Below are 20711 nucleotides of genomic sequence, written 5' to 3' on the forward strand. Positions count from 1 at the left end.
TTCTTAACAGTAAAATATATACCACTTCTTGTTGACTGCTGGTGTGGTCCTGGTGGGTTTTGACAGGACAGTGCTGACAAAACAAATGAATGAAAAATTAGTTTTAAGGCAAAAACTATAACTATAAAAGGATAAAAAATATATAATTTACCTAAGGAAAAAATAATGAAACATGTATAGACAAGATAATACTGAATGAGAATATAGGACTATTAACTGGACAAGTACAAAGCTGATCTAAAAATCCATAATTACAATGGGATATTTTAATATGCTATGTGCCAAGGAAATGAAAATCACAGTTGTTATATGCAAACTGTATAAACAGTTAATTAAATATTTCTAAGAACTTACAAAATATTCTGTTTGACAAAAAAGCAGTTTTTTAAAAAAAGATTTTATGTTTACTTTTAGAGAGGGAAGGGAGGGAGAGAGAGAGAGAGAGAGAGAAACATCAATGTGCAGTTGCTGTGGGGGCCATGGCCTGCAACCCAGGCATATGCTCTGACTGGGAATCGAACCTGAGGTGCTTTGGTTCACAGCCTGCACTCAATCCAATGAGCTATGCCAGCCAGGGCAAAAAAGCAGTTTTTAATGACAAACACACAACTGAAAATGTACTGCAGACTAATGTACAGCTGTGAGCAAAGGGAAACATCCATAATTTGCCTGATATGAGAAAGGTGCTTTTTCTCACAGGGATGGAATGAGTTGGAAAAAGTACTGCACAGGGCAGCAGAGGAACAAATGCTAGCGTGGTTCTTTCGGACCGAACCACTGCAGCTGTCAGAGTGGAATCAGGAACACGTGGTCACTAGCAGTATCACCTGAACGAGGTGATAAGACCTCATATGAATACACTTTAGAGATGATGGAAGTCCAAACATCAGAATACTCCAAACTATGAAAAGTCAAATTAGTTGCCTGGTGGACACACAAATGATTACAGGAAAATTGAAACAATGGATTTTCATGTAGACCTTAGGAAGACATCTGTGGAAACCTACATCTCCGAGAAAATGGGAGTTCTGCACTTGATTGCGGTTTTGGTTATTGGCAGACCAAGAAGTCAGAAAAATAGGCTGGAGGCAGGTGTCCCTGAAGCTCCTGCGCATCTGTCTCCCTGCCTGTATGGTGGGTCCTAAACCTGCCTCCTGTACTTCTGTATTCCAAATCTCACCCAAGTGAGGCTTTTGGTTAATTCTAACATGGAACCACAAAAACAAAAACAAAAAACCAGATCCTAGAAAATGTCATGTTACCCAGGTGACAAAACACAGTTTTAGGAGAGCCATCTCCAATTCTACATTTTATTGTTCAGTAACAGGTCTATCCTAATGTAGTCTATTATTCAAGGCCTAGCATGAAGGAATGACAATGAGTAAACAGCCAAAGATGTAAATACAGTTAACCCTTGAACAACATGGGTTTGAAATGTGCAGATCCACTTATTCACGGAACTTTTTCAAGTGACCTACACAGTCCACGCATCAGCTCTGCAGCTGGGAATCTGTGCATGCAGAGGGCTGACTGTAGTTATACTCGGATTTTCAACTGTGCAGTAGGTCGGCACCCATAAACCCTGAATACCATTATTCCATCGGACTCTACGACAAAACCTGCAATATTTACAAATTTATGCCATATTTTATTAGCAAGAAAAATGGAATAAGGGTCTTCTTGCCAAAACAAAAAAGTAGATTTTCTCATACAATGGACTACACAGGGTGTGACACAAATAATGCTCCCTTTTTATTACAAAATCATAAACATATAATTTTGTAACATAACAGTATCACACTCAGGCACACCATATGACATTTTAGGTGACGTGGTCAAATTGCTGTCCATCTTGTGTGAGACATTCATGTACCCTACCAACCACACTCAGGAAAGCCTTACTTCTGCTAGACCCCGTACAATGGTCAAGGGATATACATTACTTGGCCAGGAGGCCAGTAGGGAAATCCCAACAAATATCAAAATAGCATTTATTTATTTATTGACAGCTCCTTATTTACAAACAATGGAAACATAAAAATTAAACCTACCTGTTCACTTCAATTTACCTATAGATCGGTCTTCAAAATGGAAAGAGAAAATGTTAGTAACTGAGCTAAAAAGAAAATACCTATTAATCTTATGTAGTGTTGCTTACACAGTATTGCCTCAATGTTCATTTTTGGAAGTAGTAAACATCCACAGTTCAGAGGTCCACTTAAAAATGAGGCACTGATAAAGAGAATATATTTATAACTTTTATAATGGTTCTTTCATATTATAGTTTTCTGGAACATTAACATGGATTAATTTGTATCAGGCTTTCTCATATTATTTATATTCATAGGGTTTCATTTCAGTGGGAGTTTTCACATGTAAGGATGAAGGCCAGTTGATGTCTTTTCCACACTGCTTACATTCAAGATGTTTTTATGCAGTATGAGTCCTTTCATGCCTCCTGAAGGAACTGGGACGACTAAAGGCTTTCCCGCATTCTTTACATTTGTATGGTTTCTCGCCAGTGTGCATTCTCACGTGCCCTCGAAAGGTAGTACGGTAAGTGAAGGCCTTCCCACATTCTTTACACTCGAAGGGCTTCTCTCCAGTGTGAGTATTTTCATGTGTACGAAAGGATGTGTAACAACTGAAGGCTCTACCACACTGTTTACATTCATAGGGCTTCTCTCCAGTGTGAGTTCTTTCATGTATTCGAAATGAACTGGGAAAATTGAAGGCTTTCCCACACTCCTTACACTTATAAGGCCCATCTCCCGTGTGCACTATCATGTGTGTTCGAACACTCGAGGGAGAAATGAAGGCTTTCCCACATTCTTTACATTTATAGGGTTTCTCTCCGGTGTGCTTTCTCATGTGTCCTTGAAAGGTTGTGCGATAAATGAAGGTTTTCCCACATTCTGTACATTCGTAGGGTTTCTCTCCAGTGTGGGTTCTTTCATGTATTCGAAAGGAACTGGGCCAGCTGAAGGTTTTACCACACTGTTTACATTCATATGGCTTTTCTCCAGTGTGAGTCCTTTCATGTGATCGAAAAGAACTGGGACAACTGAGGGCTTTGCCACATTGCTTACATTTATAAGGTCCATCTCCTGTGTGTGTTATCATGTGTGTTCGAATGCTTGAGAGAGAAATGAAGGCTTTACCGCATTCCTTACATTCATAGGGCTTCTCTCCAGTGTGAATTCTTTCATGTATTCGTAAACCTAGAGGAGAACTGAAGGTTTTGTCACACTGTTTACATTCATATTGTTTATCTGCAGTGTGAGTCCTTTCATGTCTTCGAAAAGAACTGGGACAACTGAGAGCTTTACCACACAGTTTACATTCATATGGTTTTTCTCCAGTGTGATTTCGTTCATGTATTCGCAAACCTAGAGGAGATCTCAGAGATTTTCCACACTGTTTACATTCATAGGGTTTCTCTCCAGTGTGAGTTCTTTCATGAGCTCGAAATGAGGTGGAACAACTGAAGGCTTTCCCACATTCCTTACACTTATAAGGAGCATCTCCAGTGTGTGTTATCATGTGTCTTCGAAAGGTTGTGAGCCATGTGAAGGCTTTCCCACACTCATTGCATTCATAGGGCTTCTCTCCAGTGTGAGTCCTTTCGTGTCTATAAACAGATTTGTGGTAACTGAAGGCTTTCCCACATTCCTTACATTTATATGGTTTCTCCTCGTATTCATGATATTCATAAGGTTTGTGTCCAGTGTGAGATCGGATGTGCCTATTAAAGGATGAAGGACGCACAAAGACTTTTCCACACACATTACATTTAAATGGTTTTACTACAAAAGAAAGGTGCTCGTTCAGATTAAAATTTAGAATCTGGCTGATGGTTTCTCCACACTGATTACCTTCTTGGATTTCATAGAGTTTTTCTACTATATGACCTCTGTAAGAAAATGAAAAACACATTATTAATGATTTCTTTGTTAATTTCCTATTAATATTGTACTGGAATCGTATTTTTATAATTTACAAAAAAGTGAAGGTTTTCTGACCCAGGACTTGAGCATAGCTATCATGAAAACAGTGATATTAGTATATGAGGTTAAAGGTAAGTAAATTTGAATTAGGAGTTGTTTTATTTGCTCATTTAAAAAAAATCATGACATTCTAGAATCCTCATGTGGAACATTGCTGTCTATTGAGTAACTCACCTTAGTTTTTCTCCTTGGGTTTTGTACTGATTTTCAATGTTACGATCTTCCCATTTTTCCCCTAAATGCAGACCTAGAAAAACAATTCCACATTATTATATATTGGAGAAAAATGATTAGATCCTAGGTACATGATGAGTTGTAATAATGCTTAGTTTATTTACTAATATATTTTTCCACATGTTGAAACAATATTGATGTGCAAGAAATATTTGATCTCCGTCAGAGGAATGGTGACATGAGAGGTCCCCTTGAAGTTTCAACAATTTGAACAGCTATAATTCAAGAAAGGATTCCCTGCTCACTGCATGGACATGTTGATGAGACCAAGTAATGAAACATATGAAGGTGGGCAAGTGGGAGCAAACTGAGGGGGTTGGAAGGGAGAAGAGCTGAGATGGTGCCAGGGATGAAGCCCAGAGCTCACAGCCTGGAGAGGACAGGAATCAGATGGTCAATAGTATTCCCTTCAGCAGGGAGGACCAAAGAGATTCAGTGAGAATCCTGCAGGAGTGGGCAGTACATGCTGCAGGTGAACTCAGTGACCTGGGCAAGGATGAAGCACAGAGGTACAGCCACAGTTGTCTGGCAATTGGCATTCCATAGAGACAAAGCCACAGAGCCTGGCTGCCTGCCCTCACCCTCCCTTCATCCTCCAGGAGCTAGCAACAGGCCCAGAAGTAGCTGTAGCAGTGAGTGTTTGGTTGCAGAGCACATTATCTGTAAAACTGAGAACTGGTACTACAGAAACATTTTCTTTTGCAACTAATCCCAGGGTTAGGTGGAAATACAGAGGGGAAGCTGCTAAGATCTGCCAGTCACCATTACTGGGACAGCAAAGCAACCAAGGCAGCAGCCAGCTTCCCCCAGCTCACCCTACCCCCACTCATCACAGCTGCATTGCCTTAGTGTTGGGCTGCAGAGGACAGCACTGAAATTTCATTACATTTCTCTGCAGGGTTAGTTCCTAAAATGAGGTGGACACAGGGGAAAGCCCACCTTCCCAGGGAACACATTTTCCACCACTCTGAAGAACTGTTAAAAGCTGGAGCAATGCCAGAGATCTAAAAAACTTGTGCTTCAGTGTCACCTACTAGAAAACAATAGAAATGCTTCTTATCAATCTACTAGAGGAGTGCCACTCATACATACATGCCTAGACAGAGACGGAATCCATCAAATGCCATGAATAACCCAGGTTACAAGGCAGCTCAGAAAGAAAATAAAAAATCCTCAGAAAATAAACTTAAAGGCATGGAAATGTGATTTAAATGACAGAGCATTCAAGATTGCAATTCTGAAAAAAACTTAACAAGTTACAAAAAAACACAGGCAGTTTAATTAACTCAGAAATAATATCAGTGAACAAAAAAGGTATATTACCAAAGAGATTGAAATTTTAAAAAAGAATCAAATAGAAATTCTGGAGATGAAGAATTCAATAAAAGAGATAAAGAACCAGTGAGGCCCTGGCTGGTGTGCCTCAGTGGATTGAGAACTGGCCTGCTTCCAATACAAAAGGTTGCTGGTTCGATTCCCAGGCAGGGCACACGCCTGGGTTGCGGGCCAGGTCCCCGGTTGGTGGTGTGTGAGAGGCAACTAATCTGTGTTTCTCTCACACACTGATGTTTCACTCCCTCTTTCTCTCCCTTCACTTTCCCTTTCTCTGAAAATAAATAAATAAAATCTTAAAAAAAAAAAACCCAGTGAATTTAGGAAATAGAGCTGACCAGATGGGGAAAGAATTAGTGATATGTAAGACAGAAACTTAGAAATGGCACAGAGAAAAGAGAGAGACTTAAAAAAATTAAAGCACTCTACAAGAACTATATGACTCCCTCAGAAAGAGCAATATGGAAATAATAGTCATACCAGAAGAGAAGGAGAAGGGAACGAAAAGCCTAGTCAGAAAAATAATCAATGAGAACTTCCCAAACCTATGGGAAAGAGCTAGATACTTGAATCCAAGAAGCAAACAGAACACCAAATTACCTCAATTCAAAAAGACTTCCTCCGATGTGCATTGTAGTAAAACTGTTAAAAATTAACAACAAAGAAAAAAAATTAACAACGAAGAATTCTTAAGGCAGCCAGGGAAAAGAAGACAGTAACCTATAAAGAAAAGCCCATTAGATTATCATTGGAGTTTCAGCAGAAACCCTGCAAGCTAGGAGAGAGTGGAATCAAATATTTAAATTACTGAAAGAGAGAAATGCCAGCCAAGAATAACATATTCAGCAAAGTTATCCTTTAGATACAAAGGAGAAATAAAGACTTCGAGGACCTCCATTGCAGGAAATACTCAAGGGGGTTATTCTACATGAAATAAGGAACAAAAGGTCCCAAACCTACAAGTAAGATCACTAACAGTCAGACCCTGCCTGCCTGTTATAACCCTTTTTTAGAATAGGGTACTATACACTTAAATATCACATAAAGGTTAAAGGAGGTATGACATTAAAAAAGAGGAAGAGCCCTGGTTGGGTGGCTCAGTTGGTTGGAGCATTGTCCCGTACACCAAAAAGTTGGAGGTTCAATCCCTGGTCAGGGCACATACCTAGGTTGCTTGTTCAATTCCCAGTCAGGGTGCATACTAGAGGCAAATGATCAATGTTTGTCTCTCTCTCTCTCTCTGAAATCTATAAGCATAACCTTACGTGAGGATTTTAATAAAAGAAGATGAAGGCAATAGCTACTGCAAGTTGGAAGTAAACTCACAGCATAAATAGGCATTATTTGTGACGACAAAAACATAAAGGGGGAATGGGTAAAGGTCGGAATTTAGTAAGGCCGACAGAGATTAGATGCATTCAGAAGAAAGAGGACTAGTAGATGCATATATATGGAACTTTCTTTTATATAAACCAAATGGGAATCAAACACAAAAACCCCAAAACAGATATGTAACTTAAAAAAAGAGGAAATGGAGGGGAAAAGTATAGAATACCACCAAACAAAAACAACAAATAGAAACACAAAGGAGGAGAACCAATGGGGAAACAGAGTTATCAGAACCCAAAAGCTACATTAAATGGTTGTAGGAAATCCACATATAATAAATAATTACCCTAAATGTTAATGGACTGGATTCACCAATAAAGAGGCACAGAATAGCAGACTGGATTAAAAAATGAAACCCAACCATATGCTGCCTCCAAGAGACACATCTAAGCTGCAGAGACAAAGGCAGATTCAAAGTGAAAGGGTGGAAAAAATATTCTTCAAGCCAATAACATCCACAGAAAAGCAGGTGTAGCCATACCTACACCTGACAAAATAGACTTCAAGATAACAAAAGAAACAAGAGACAAAGAATGGCATTTTAAAATAATAAAGGGGACACTACATCAAGAAGATATAACACTTCTTCTTAGCATATGTGTACCCAATCAGGGAGCAATGAAATATATAAAGCAACTACCCATAGAATTGAAGGGAGAAACAGACCAAAACACAGTAACAGTTGGAGACTTTATTCCCTTGACAGCTCTAGATAGATCATCCAAACAGAAAATCAATAAAGAAATACTGGCCTAAATGACACAGGAAACCACATGGACATAACTGACATTTACAGAGCCTTCATCCCAGGACACCACCATATTATACATTCTTCTGTAGCGTACATGGAAAATTCTCAAGGATAGACCATATATTGGGACACAAAACTAGCCCCAATGAATTCAAGAAGACTGAACTTATACCAACATATCCTCCCATGATGATGCTTTGAAATTAGAAATCAACTGCAAACACAAAGCGAGAAAACCTAAATATGTGGAGATTAAACAACATGCTACTAAAAAATGATGGGGTCAAAGAAGAAATAAAAGGTGAGCTCAGAAGATACATAGAGACAAATGAGAACGACAACACAACATATCAAAACTTCTGGAATGCAGTGAAAGCAGTAATTAAAAAATGCTTGTTCTCTAATTGACAAATTAAGTAAGAATGTCATAATCCCTACCTATTGAGGCCAGGTTCCTATAGGTTTCCCGCATCACATTTCTATAGAGTTTCTTCTGTGAAGGATCTAGTAAAGCCCACTCCTCCAGGGTGAAGTTCACAGCCACATCTTCAAAGGTCACCACTGAGTCCTAAAACATTGCAAATATGTGTATAGTAGGATTCATGAGTCTGACAGCACTGGAGATCTATATTCAATTTATAGGAAGGTTACATATGATTCTGTGGTCTCTGAACATTTGTTTTATGCTTTGCTCAATAGAAACCTACTCTGTCCACACTTACTTCCTCATAAATTTAACAGCATCACAAATTTTACAGCACATGCAATTTATGCATTTTTGCTGTAATCACTTTAAATGTCATTGCTCTCTACTGGCAGGGCCTACAGCATCTTAGAGAAATGACAGAAATTCTACACAAATGAAACAAATATCATTTTAAGCACATCACTTCCTTGTGAGAAAAACTCACCTCCTCATTGCCTACTACTTACTCAGCACTCCAATATGTACAGGATCAAATCTACATCAAGTTTTGATGAATAAAAAACAGTGAAAAACTGGAAGCTTTTTCTTCTGTTCCCACCACCAAATATGAGTCCAGGCAGCCTGTGTAAATCCAACTTGTAACAAGGATTAGCTTGCCATATCAGCCTGAAATATCCTAGGCCATTAAAAGTAGCCAGATCCAGCTGACTAAGTGAAAATATTCTTGTAAAGAAGTAATATTTTTAACTTTTGTAATGTTTATCACAGACTCAGTTTTCCCATTCTTTGTTCTGTTTCATGGAACTAGGAAGTTATTCAGAAGTTAGGGCTCAGACAACTCAGCATGATACGGCACGCTGAAAGAGCAAGACAACTTAGACGTCCACAAACATCCTACACACACGAACCTCGGGGCTGCTTCACACCAGCTTTTAGCATACATCCTGAGATAATAAGGTGCTAGAAGAGCTCTTTTGGTCAAACCCTAACAGTGTTCCCTGGCTCTTGCTGACCTGGAAGAACAGGTTAAGAGCTGCACATTGCAATGGAGTTCACTGAAGTCCACAATGGCTTGATGGGCTACCTGTAATTATAAAACTTTATTTAAAAATTCCCAAGGACAAACACAAATCTTAAAGTGGTAAAAGCCTTAGTCATCTGAACAAATAAATTTATTTCAACTGTAATAAATTAGTGAAATTTTTGCCTTATTCTACCTGTCTCATGGTTGAAGTTTTAAAATTTTCATTTATTTATTTATTTTTAGAGAGAGGGGAAGGGAGGGAGAAAGAGAGGGAGAGAAGCATCGACATGTCAGATACATCAATCAGTTGCCTCCTGGATGGCCCCAATAGGGGGCCTGGACCATAACCCAGGCATGTGCCCTGACTGAGAAATGAACAGACACCTTCTGGTTCACAGGCCAGTGTTCAAACCACTGAGCCATACCAAGGCCCATGGCTGAAATTTTAAAAAATGAAATGATCAGATCTCTGGTTGCATCTGACTATATATGTGGATGTGTGTCTACCTTCAGAATATACTAACAAAATTGATTTGTAAAAAGCTCTGTTTAATTAACTTAAACTAAGCCAAATATTTTTTCAGGCTCTGGAATAATACTTGGTATTAAAGTTCATTAAAACAGGCAAGTCTTTAGAGTTACCAACAAAAACAACTTAGAATGATGGATGACTTTAACATCTCATAAAATTTTTTTGTGGGTAATCTAAACATATTATTGAGAACAAGTAAAATAAAAAGATGTACGTATGGACAAAAAGTTTTTAGGTGAAACTTTTTAGCAACAATTATATGTATTTAAAAATAATTTCCTAAAATATTTTGTTAACTTGAAACTTTGAAGTTTTGCTAACTAAATTAACTAATGGATTTAACTGAATATTTAGGTCATTTTCAAGTAAGATAAAATACTGAAAATACTTTTGGGCTTCTTATTACAGAGAAACTAAAAGAAATTTGGGCTTGTTACTAAACATGTCACATTAAAAGACTGTACTATTTATTTATTTTTAAATTTATTTTTAGAGAGGGGAAGGGAGGGTGAAAGAGAGGGAGAAAAACATCAATGTGTGAGAGAAACATTGATTGGCTGCCTCTAACAGCCCCCAACCAGGGACCTGGCCTGCACTGGCATGTGCCCTGACTGGGAATCGAACTGGCAATCTTTTGGTTTGCAGGATGACAGTCAACCCACTGAGCCACACCAGTCAGGGTGAAAGACTGTACAATTAAAAGGGGCACATGTTTCTTGAAATTATGAAATACATGAATAAATTTGCCAATCTAAAGATAAAAGCTGATGTTAACAGTTCACAATAGCTTACTTAATTTTCATTAGAAACTGAGATTTTTAAGGGTGGAAATTCCAATATATGTAATTACTAGTAATTTCATATATGTAATATGAAACTACTAGGAATAGTAAGGGAAACAACCTTGAATGCAGGAAAAAATATGTTTTCAGTAAAAGAAAGTATAAGGTATGGAAATATGTTTTTGAGGGAATTATAAGGGAAGTTGTACAAGATTTGGGATGCCCAATGCATAGTATTAGAACTCTTAGCCAAAGTAATCAGGCAAGAAGAAGAAATAAAAGGCATCCAAATTAGAAAGAAGTAGAACCGTTACTATTTGCAGATGGCATAATATTACTGTAGTATAAGCCCTGACAGCTTAAATTTTTTTTTTGTAATGAAAGTGCCAGATGTAAAGCTTTGATTGCGGAGGAATCCATATCAACAACTTATCCACTTAGAGCAGGCTATCTTGAATAAACACATTGCCAACCACGCAAAATTAGATAAAATGCCAGGCTACCTCCTTCCACTAAAGATCCCTTGTTTTAGAAATCTTAGTTGATTTTGAATACTGATCATTGGAGCCATTTGTTTTTCCTCTTCCTGAACTTTAAATGGTCACTTTTTTGTTTAGAATCCACCAAAGCCCTAGAGCCTGCAAGACCCTAGGCCTCCACATTTGATCCCCACAAAAAGAGGGACCCCAAGGTCTGTGTATGTTCTCCCTGACCCTTCATCTGTTACTGAGGTATGTGGCCGCAGGTGTGCTGTATAATTTCCAGGGCCTATCAGTAAGAGACTTATATTTTTTCAAAGTGTTCTGGTGGTTATTCCCAAAGGGCATCTTGCAATAATAAGAACCACTAGGGCTGGTACAACCACAACATTCGTTATTGATAGGCTGAGACAAGCACAAAACAATTATATATATATATGAAAAACCCTGAAGAATCCACAAAAAGACTTTTAGAACTAATAAGTGAATTCAGTAAAGCTTCAGGATACAAAAATCAGTCTGCAAAGAACTGTAACATTTATAGACACTAATTATAGACACTAATAACAAACTATCAGACAGGAAGATTAAGAAAAAAAATCTACTTGTAATTGCATCAAAATGAGTAAAATAGCCTGGAATAAATGTAATGAAGAAAATGAAAGACCTGTGTACTGAACTATACAAGACATTGACCAAAGAAACTCAAGACACAAATAAATAGAAAGACACTCCATGCTCATGGATTAGAAAAACCAATATTGTTCAGATGTCAATACTATGAAGCAATCTACAGATTCAGTGCAATTCCTATCAAAATTCCAATGGCATGTCCCACAGAGATAGAACAATCATAAAATCTGTACAGAACCACAGGTAAATATGCATAGCTAAAGAAATCTTGAGAAAGAAAACAAATCTGGAGGCATCATGCTTCCTGATTTCAAACTATATTACAAAGCTGTGGGAACTAAAACAACATGGCATTGGCATAAAAACAGATATATAGATCAATGGAAGAGAATAGTCCAGAAATAAACCCATGCTTATATGGTCAATTAATTTATGACAAAAAAGCCAGGAATATAAGGGGGAAAGGACAGGCTCTTCAACAGTGTTAGGAAAACTGGACGCCAGATGCAAAAGAATGAAACTGGACTACTATATTACACCATACATAAAAACTAACTCAAAATGAATTAAAGATCAGGAGATCAACAGTAGCCTTATGCTACATTGTAATGCCCATATCATCCACCTCACTTCATTTCATCATGTAGCCACTGTATCATCTCACATCATCACAGGAATGGTAAGTGTAGTGCAAGAAGATTATTTTCAGAAAGAGAGAAACCATTCACATAAGTTTAATTATAGTATATTGTAATAATCATTCTATTTATTATTAGTTATTATTAATCTCTAAGTGCCTAATTCATACATTAAACTTACTATACTCTATGAATTCCAAGAGTAATCTTGGATTCCTTCAGATGTTTACATAGAAAATCATGTCATATTCAACAAAGTCTCACCATTTCATACCTTAAAAAACGACTAGACTTCTGAATTTCTGGCCAAGATGATGGTATAGGTAGATATACTTTGCCTCCTTGCAAATCCAAAAGAAGGACAACAAATTTAAAAATAAAAAATAACCAGAACCTCCAGAAAATCAAACTGTATGGAAGTCTAACAACCAAGGAGTTAAAGAGGACACATTCATTTAGACTGGTAGGAGGGGAGGAGTCGGGCAGGCAGGGAGGAGAGGACACCTGGCATGGAGGTGGCTGGAGGAGCGAGTGGGTGAGGGGGCGGCTGGCAGACTGGGCTGTCCCACATTTGTGTGTGAACAAACCGGGAGTAACAACTGGGAAGAGAGACAAACCACGCTCACAACCCAGGGTTCCAGTGCAGGAAAAGAAAGCCTCAAAACCTCTGGCTGTAAAAACCTGTGGGGGTTGTGGTGGGAGAAACTCCCAGCTTCACAGGAGAGTACAGTGGAGAGGCCCACAGGGTCCAAGAATGTACACAAACTCACCCACCTGGGAGTCAGCAGCAGAAGGGCCCAAATGCTTGTGGGTAGCGGGGGAAGTGACTGAAAGCCTGCTGAGAGCCAAACAAGTGGCACTGATCCCTCTCAGACCCCTCCCCCACAGACAGTGCCACAATCCAACTGCATGGGTTGCCCCGCCCTAGCGAATATCTAAGGTTCTGCCCCTTACAACATAACAGGTGTGCTGAGTAAAAGAAATATGGCCCAAATGAAGGAAAAGATCAAAACTCCAAATATAGAAATAGGTGATAAAGAGATAGCCAACCTATCAGATGCAGAGCTCAAAACAAGGTAATCAGGATGCTTACAGAAATGGTTGAGTATGGTCACAAAACAGAAGAAAAAGTGAAGGCTATGAAAAGTAAAATAAAGGAAAATGTATAGGCAATCAACAGTGAAGGAAAGGAAAGTGGGACTCAAATCAACAGTTTGGAGCAGAAGGCAAAACTAACATTCAACCAGAACAGAATGAAGAAACAAGAATTCAAAAAATGAGGAGAGGCTTAGGAACCTTGGGTACAACTTTAAACGTTCCAACATCTGAATCATAGGGGTGCCAGAAGGAGGAGAGGAAGAGCAAGAAATTGAAAACTTTTCTGAAAAAATAATGAAGGAGAACTTCCCCAATCTGGCAAAGGCAACAGACTTCTAGGAAGTCCAGGAGGTTCAGAGAGTCCCAAAGGAGTTGGACAAGGAAGCATATACCAAGGCACATCATAATTACATTACTCAAGATTAAAGATAAGGAGAGCAACTTAAAAGCAGCAAGAGAAGAGTAGACAGTTAGCTACAAAGGAGTTCTTGTAAAACTATCAGCTGATTGCGAAAGAAACCTTACAGGGAAGAAGGGGCTGGAAAGAAGTATTTAAAATCATGAAAGGCAAGACCTACATCCAAGATTACTTTATCTAGCAAGTTTACAATGAAAGGGCAGATAAAGTGCTTCCCAGATAAGGTCAAGTTAAAGGAGTTCATCATCACCAAGCCCTTATTATATGAAATGTTACAGGGACTTATCTAAGAAAAAGATGATGGTCAAAAATATGAACAGTAAAATGACAACAAACTTACAACTATCAACAACTGAACCTAAAAACAAAACAAAATAAAAAAACCACAAAAAACTAAGCAAACAACTAGAACAGGAACAGAATCACAGAAATGGAGATCACATGGAGGGTTTTCAGTGGGGAGAGGGAGGGGGAGAATGGGGGAAAAGGTACAGGGAATAAGAAGCATAATTGGTAGGTACAAAATAGACATGGGTAAGTTAAGGATAGTAAAGAAAATGGAGAAGCCAAAGAACTTATATGTATGACCCATGGACATGAACTAAGGTGCGGGGGGGTTGAAATGCTGGTGGTGGGGGACAAGGCAGAGGAAAAGAGAGGAAAAAATGGGACAAATGTAATAGCATAATCATAATATATACTTAAAAAAAGACTAGACTTCAAAAAAGTACATATGACTTTTTAATCCTTCATATGCATTGTTTATTTAAAATAGAGAAATTTAGATATACCACATTTGGCTGTTTGTTTTTAATTAATTTTTGCTGCTTTAAATTTAATTTTAACTTTTCTCAGATTAAATTATTTAAACATGAATAAGTATATAAGTGCAAACCATAAAATATAAAAATTTTCAATTCTTTTTCTAGCAACAAAAATGGGAGAGACATAGTTTGTCTCTTCAGTTTATTTCAAATTGGGGATATCGTAAGAAGTGAGTAGTTCAGGGGTTTGCATTTAATCCTGAAACCGACTAGGATTGTCAAAGATGTACAAAGTTCAAGTTATTTTTCTCAATCAATTCAAATAAAAATTAACTTGCTTTAAGAATATAAAAGTTCTTTAGGGACATGTACATACAAAAACTGATTTTTAAATTGAAAAATGTGCCAGAGAACTTATGTATGCCCATCTCATAGCCTGAGATTCTGTTGCCTAAAATGAAACAAAAATTATTTTGGTTCCAGGATTTTCTTGTCTTACAAAGTTATTTCTCAATCAATTTACATTTTCAAAATCTAAGAAACCAAAAATCTTACATATCATACAGGAAATAAAATTGTGTAGTGCTAAAAGAAACTACAGTTAAATAACTGATATATTCAATAGACAAAGATACCTAATGAAAAGAAATGCAAATATTAAAATCAGCTCAGATAAAGCAGCCAGCAGTTAAGAAGAAAAATCCACATTCCGAAAGTTAAACACATTCCCAAGCTTGGAGTCTAGACACTGCTGGTTGAGCTAGGACCCCTAAAGTGGGTCAGTCCCTGCGGAAGGACCATAGGTGACATGGGAGCAGCCCCAGGAGTGACTTCTGGGAACTCCATCCACAACCTTACCTCTCTCCCCCAGGCTTCCATTCTCCAGTGAGGAACCTCTAAGCCTGATTCAGTTTAAGGGTCTGACCCAAATGAAGTCCTAAATTCATAAACCCTTTGTCCAGGAAACAGAACTCCTGACCTTCACATACTTTCTCCAGTGTCACTATCCGGTAGAGCCAGGTACTTATATACAGACTTTGTCAATGTCATGGATGCAAAAAACATGTCAAAAATGGCTTGGTTTGGAGTCACTGGCCTCAGGCCCCTGCTTTCTGGTCACAATGTTTTGGACACCATTTGTATTTTAAATGACATTAATCCAGTGTTCCAAGAATCCAGCAAAATCACTTAAGCCCAGGATTCATGTGTAAGGAGGAAATAAAGTTGTAGGGGACTTTTACTAGTTCAACAAGGAAACCCACAAATACCTATTTCTACCAGAAATAAAAATGTCAATAAAAATGTTAATTATTATGTCAAAGAAACTGATTTGTAAACAACCATATTGGAACACTTCTAGGTGCTGTAATTCTAAGCCCTGACGTGCCATTTGAAATCACCCAAAAGATAATGATATCAGAATACTACTACACCCATTAGGGGGGTGGGGAGGGAAACAAAAATGTTAACTAATGTATGCAATAACGAAATACTTTTTCCCCTTAAGCTCACCTCTTTCTTGCCTCTTTGGAAATGCTTTTTACTGTACCCCAAGCTCTAATTTATTGAAAAACTGTTTCTAATAAATAAACCCTTTCTAAGTGACAAAAGTAGGGAGGGGCAGTCCTGGCCTGGAATTGTGCTGAAAGCACCCATCACCCAGCAGCTTCCCAGAAAGACCTGCAACGGACTTCCCAGAGGGTGCCTGTTCCTACAGGAACAATCAGGGTTTGGGGGTGGGGGGCTCGGGGATTTCATACAACATATTCCAGGTGGTTATTCCCGGCTTTCCTCTCATGTAAAATATACACAAAAAGAAGTCTTTGAAAAGAGTCATCCGTGACTCAGTGGACAAATGATAAAACACTGCGTCTGTGTGAAATGCACTGCGGAGGACAAACAGTTAATAATGATGTTCTGAACTGCAGAGGGGAAGAAGATGGCGTCTGGGAATGCGGGGAAAGATCCGGAAGTTTAGGGCTTCACTGCCAGCCTTAAGAAGAGCTATGCCCGGGGGCGGGTCGTGTATTTGAGGCCCTGCTTCCTAAACATTTGGAAAAGTGAGGGGAAACAAGGCTCCTGGGCAGAAAAGAGGAACTGGGGACTCCACAGACCATAGCTGCTGCACACAGAACCCTGGAGACTGAGTCACAATGGTCCCGATGACCCTTCCCGTGGTCACCGCACAATCTAGGGGTGATGCGACCAAGCGCAGGGATAAGACTGGTAGCCCGGGTCCAGCCTGCCGGCAAAGCCCGATGCTGCGTGCCGGAGCGGCAGCCGTCCGAGGCAACGTGGGTCCTCAGACTCCAGAGTGAGCTCCGGGAAGCCAACCGCACCTCACCAGCTTCCAACCAGCTCCCTGTCCCGTCTCCCGACACCTGCCCCTGCGCACTCACCATTTCTCGGTCCCTGGGGTTTGCCTTCCACATGACAACTCCCTCCCGCGGCAAGTTCAGGCCACAGCCACAAGACATGTTGTAGCCACTTGAGGCCGTTGAGAGAAGCGCGGAGGACCAGAACGCTGCAGGAGCGCGGAGCCACCAGTCCGCAATTCAACCGGTCCACGCCTTCCTCAAAGCGCCGCCCCCACAAGTGGTACCAAGGACTCCCCTGATTGGACAGTTGCAAGGCCCCGCCCTGTCATGACTGAGTGACTTCAGCCGAAGTCTCATCTCGGAGCCGAAGTTGTCTTGGCACAGGGTTAGAGTCTGTCCTTTCAAGGGGACACTGAGTTTAACATTAGGCCACCAGGCCACTCACGGAACTGTGACCCTTCTTTGCAAACACAGGCTCTTATAAGTGACCTGTCCATGTTTAAGGATGACTCTGGCTCCATTTTGATGGTGGACATTTCCTGTAGGGAGACGCCTGCCCTTCCATCCCACTCATCTGGGTACATTAAAGAATCCTGCGGCCTCGGGGGCACTTAGCTCTGGTGGGAAGGAGGTTTGAACCTCATAGTCCTGGACCAGGCCCCCAGCCTCAGATGCAAGCATGTGTGAAACATATGGGGCAAAGTAGCCACCGGAAAACCTCTTCAAGGAACTCCATTAATACCCATTTGGTGAAAGATCGAAGGAGGCAAAACTGTAAGAACACTGCTTGGTGAAAAATAGTAGATGGCAAAGGTATGAAGAACAAAGAATCAGGACAGTGGCCATCTGTGGGGCAGGACTGATGAGTCAAGGACAAGAATATCAGGAGACTCTCACCACTGCCCATAGATTCCACAGGTGTTCATATTATTACTTAATGGCAGGTACCATGACATAATTTGTATATTCATTTCTGAATATATCTGATAAAGTTTTTAAAAAGCAATTCAGTTTTTAAAACAATATAATTGTATATGTTTGTTTCCCTGTAAAGTGGCAATTTGTTTCCTGCCAAAATATGTTGCTAATTGTGTCATTGGCTTTTCCCTCATCTAGTATTAAAGTTTAGAAAAGCTTTGATTGAACAGAGGATGGTTTTTCCCCTAAAAATTTTATTTATTATTTTTAGAGAGAGGGAAAAGGAGGGAGAAAAAGAGGAAGAGAAACATCAACGTGTGGTTGTCTCTTGCACACCCCCTACTGGGGACCTGGCTCATAACCAAGGCATGTGCCCTGATTGGGAATCAAACTGGTGACTCTTTGGTGTGCAGGCAGGCGCTCAATCCACTGAGCCACACCAGCCAGGACTTTCTTTTTCTTTTTTAAAAGAAATCTTAAAAAATCTAGGATGGACTGGTTTATATCAGATCCTGGCAGATAATAGGGAGGGGAAAAAACTCATGAAATATGTGACTTCAGTCAAAAGCTATAGCCCAAGCATGTTTTTATAAGAATGCTGTAAGGACAATGGGTCTTATTCCTGCCTCTCCCTTCAGTTTATTTTTAATTATTAATGTCACTCTTTCCTTTCCTCTCTTCCCCAAAATATATAACATTTAAACATGAAAGAGGCCAGAGAGTCAGTGACTTAATAAAAGAAAGAATAAATGATTTAGAGAAATAGAATGTTAAATTTGGTTACTCTGGACTACAATTTGTTTCCTCACTTTTCTCATGGGAAGTAATTTTCAACATGCTGCCCTATCAGAACACTGTTCACCCCATCCAAGCAGCTCTAAGGGCCACAGCAGAAAGAGCAGCAAAAGGAAATGTGTATGTTGATGGGAGTATCCTGTCCTTGGGTACTGGCCCCAGCTCATTTCTTTCTCTCTCTTGACCCAACTGCTTTCTGTATGTTTTCTTAGAGAGTTGGAGCTAGAGCTTCATATAAATAAAATATATGACAACATTATCATATATTGTAATGGGGCATGTAACAGGTTTAACATTTGTATGTGTGTTTGGCATTGAAGAAAATGGTAATTTCTCTGTATATACATGAAATTGATGGATTTTTTTTTAATTTTTAAAGAAGATTTTACTTTATTTTTAGAGAGAGGGGAAGGGAGGGAGAGAGGGAGAGAAACGTTGTTAAGTTGCCCCTTGCACACCCCTGACTAGGGACCCAAATGGCAACCCAGGCATGTGCTCTGGTTGGGAATCAAACCAGTGACACTTCGGTTCAAAGACTGGCACTCAATCCTCTGAACCACACCAGCCAGAGCTCCTGTGTTACTTTTTAAAGTGGAAAGCTATCCTGGCAAGTGATTTTTACCAGAAGACTAGATCTCTAGATTAGATTTTGCAGATGCTCAAATACAAACTTCAAAACAGATCCACAGCAGTATCACAGCCAAGGCTCTGCTCTTAATCCTCCCTCCCACTTAGGCACACACACATGCTAGCACATGAGCTTCTCTGGCAGTACTCCGAGAACAGAGAAGTCAAGTTAGCTGAGCCCATCAACCAACTAGGCCAGCTTCCTGGGATCCTAACTCTTCTCTGAGCACTTACTAGCTCACAACCTAACATTTGACCATGCACCATATCATCAACTTTGAATGCATGCATTTGAAGGTCTCTTACCCAACCAGACCATAAGATTTTAAAAAGCAGCACATCTTACAGGTGGCTTATTTTCTCCTTTGTGCCTAGCATAAAACTCAATAAGAGATTGATAGGTATTAATCAAAACAGAGCCCTGGCTGGGGTGGCTCAGTGGATTGAGTGCCAGCCTGCGAACCAGAGTGTCACCAGTTTGATTCCCAATCAGGACACATGTCTGGGTTGCAAGCCAGTTCCCCAGTAGGGGGCGCAAGAAGCAACTACACCTTGATGTTTCTCTTCCTCTCTTTCTCCATCCCTTCCCCATTCCCTAAAAATAAATAAAATCTTAAAAAAAGAAGAGTAAAACAAAGATGACTGTCAGACTGAATCCAAAAAACAGAGCCGCCATTCTTGGCTCAGGTCACCAGTTCTATCACTTCTGCAGGGGTTTGACAGGCCCATTGTTGAAGCTTCTCTGCTACCCAGAAGCTGTATTTATGTTTGTATTTCAAATTACTGTCATGTAAAGTGAAGGTAATTCTATACATTTCACCACAGCCAGAGTAGGGCCAACTGCCTATATATCCTTTATCAGAATCCAACTCATTCCAAAATGGGGTCAAAAAGAGACTTTGCTTGGGGCAATGGGTGCACGATGCAGGGTGCATGATGCAGCATGCAGATGAGGCTTCATTGAATTGTACCCTTGACAGCTGTATGGTTTTGGGAACCAGTGTAACCCCAGTAAATTCAATAAGAAAATCCAAAAAAATCAATAAAGTGGCAATCTGAGCTTTCATTCATGGTTCGGCAGCAGAAATTGCTAACAAGCCAAGTGTCTATTTAGGAAAATAGGTTACATAAATTCATCATCATATGTACCTTTTAAGAACAAAGGCTGAAAATGTATCGATTATGTAAAGATATGGAGAATTTATGACAGAACAATTAAGTAAAGTGTACTGCATCATACAGGGCCTGGCAGAAGTAACGCCTACTTGAGTGTGGTTGGTAGGGTACGTGAATGTCTGGCATGGGATGGACAGAATTTAAACATTTCACCTAAAATGTCATATGGTGTACTTGAGTTTAATATTGTTATGTTACAGAATTATATGCTTATGATTTTGTAATAAAAGATTTTGTAATAAAAAAGGGGTGTTATTGGTGCCAGACCCTGTATATACCATTTTACTTTCTCTACATCTGTTATGGTCACCTGCAGACCCAGGTGAGCCCTTGCTCTAGGTTTGCTTGACAACATATTACTACCAGGAA

The 20711-nt window shown here is 39.5% G+C and overlaps 1 protein-coding gene across 2 annotated transcripts in view; it reads right to left on the reverse strand.

Moving 5' to 3' along the window:
• Positions 1-1627: 1627 nt before the first annotated feature.
• LOC114503073 (zinc finger protein 709-like) overlaps positions 1628-20711 on the reverse strand; it is a 35876-nt gene continuing 16792 nt past the window's right edge. Inside the window, exons 1-4 of one of the 2 annotated variants that reach the window (XM_028520454.2) lie at positions 16908-17129; positions 8152-8281; positions 4182-4254; positions 1628-3913 (exon numbers count right to left, since the gene is read on the reverse strand). In XM_028520454.2, the coding sequence (XP_028376255.1) occupies positions 2431-3913; positions 4182-4254; positions 8152-8281; positions 16908-16985 (1764 nt within the window). In that variant the 5' untranslated portion in view covers positions 16986-17129 and the 3' untranslated portion in view covers positions 1628-2430. Of the gene's footprint in view, positions 3914-4181; positions 4255-8151; positions 8282-16907; positions 17130-20711 lie in introns of those variants that run through there. The other variant, XM_028520455.2, reaches the window with a different exon arrangement.

Source organism: Phyllostomus discolor, chromosome 8 (genome assembly GCF_004126475.2).
Source record: "Phyllostomus discolor isolate MPI-MPIP mPhyDis1 chromosome 8, mPhyDis1.pri.v3, whole genome shotgun sequence".
Taxonomy (NCBI): Eukaryota; Metazoa; Chordata; class Mammalia; order Chiroptera; family Phyllostomidae; genus Phyllostomus; species Phyllostomus discolor.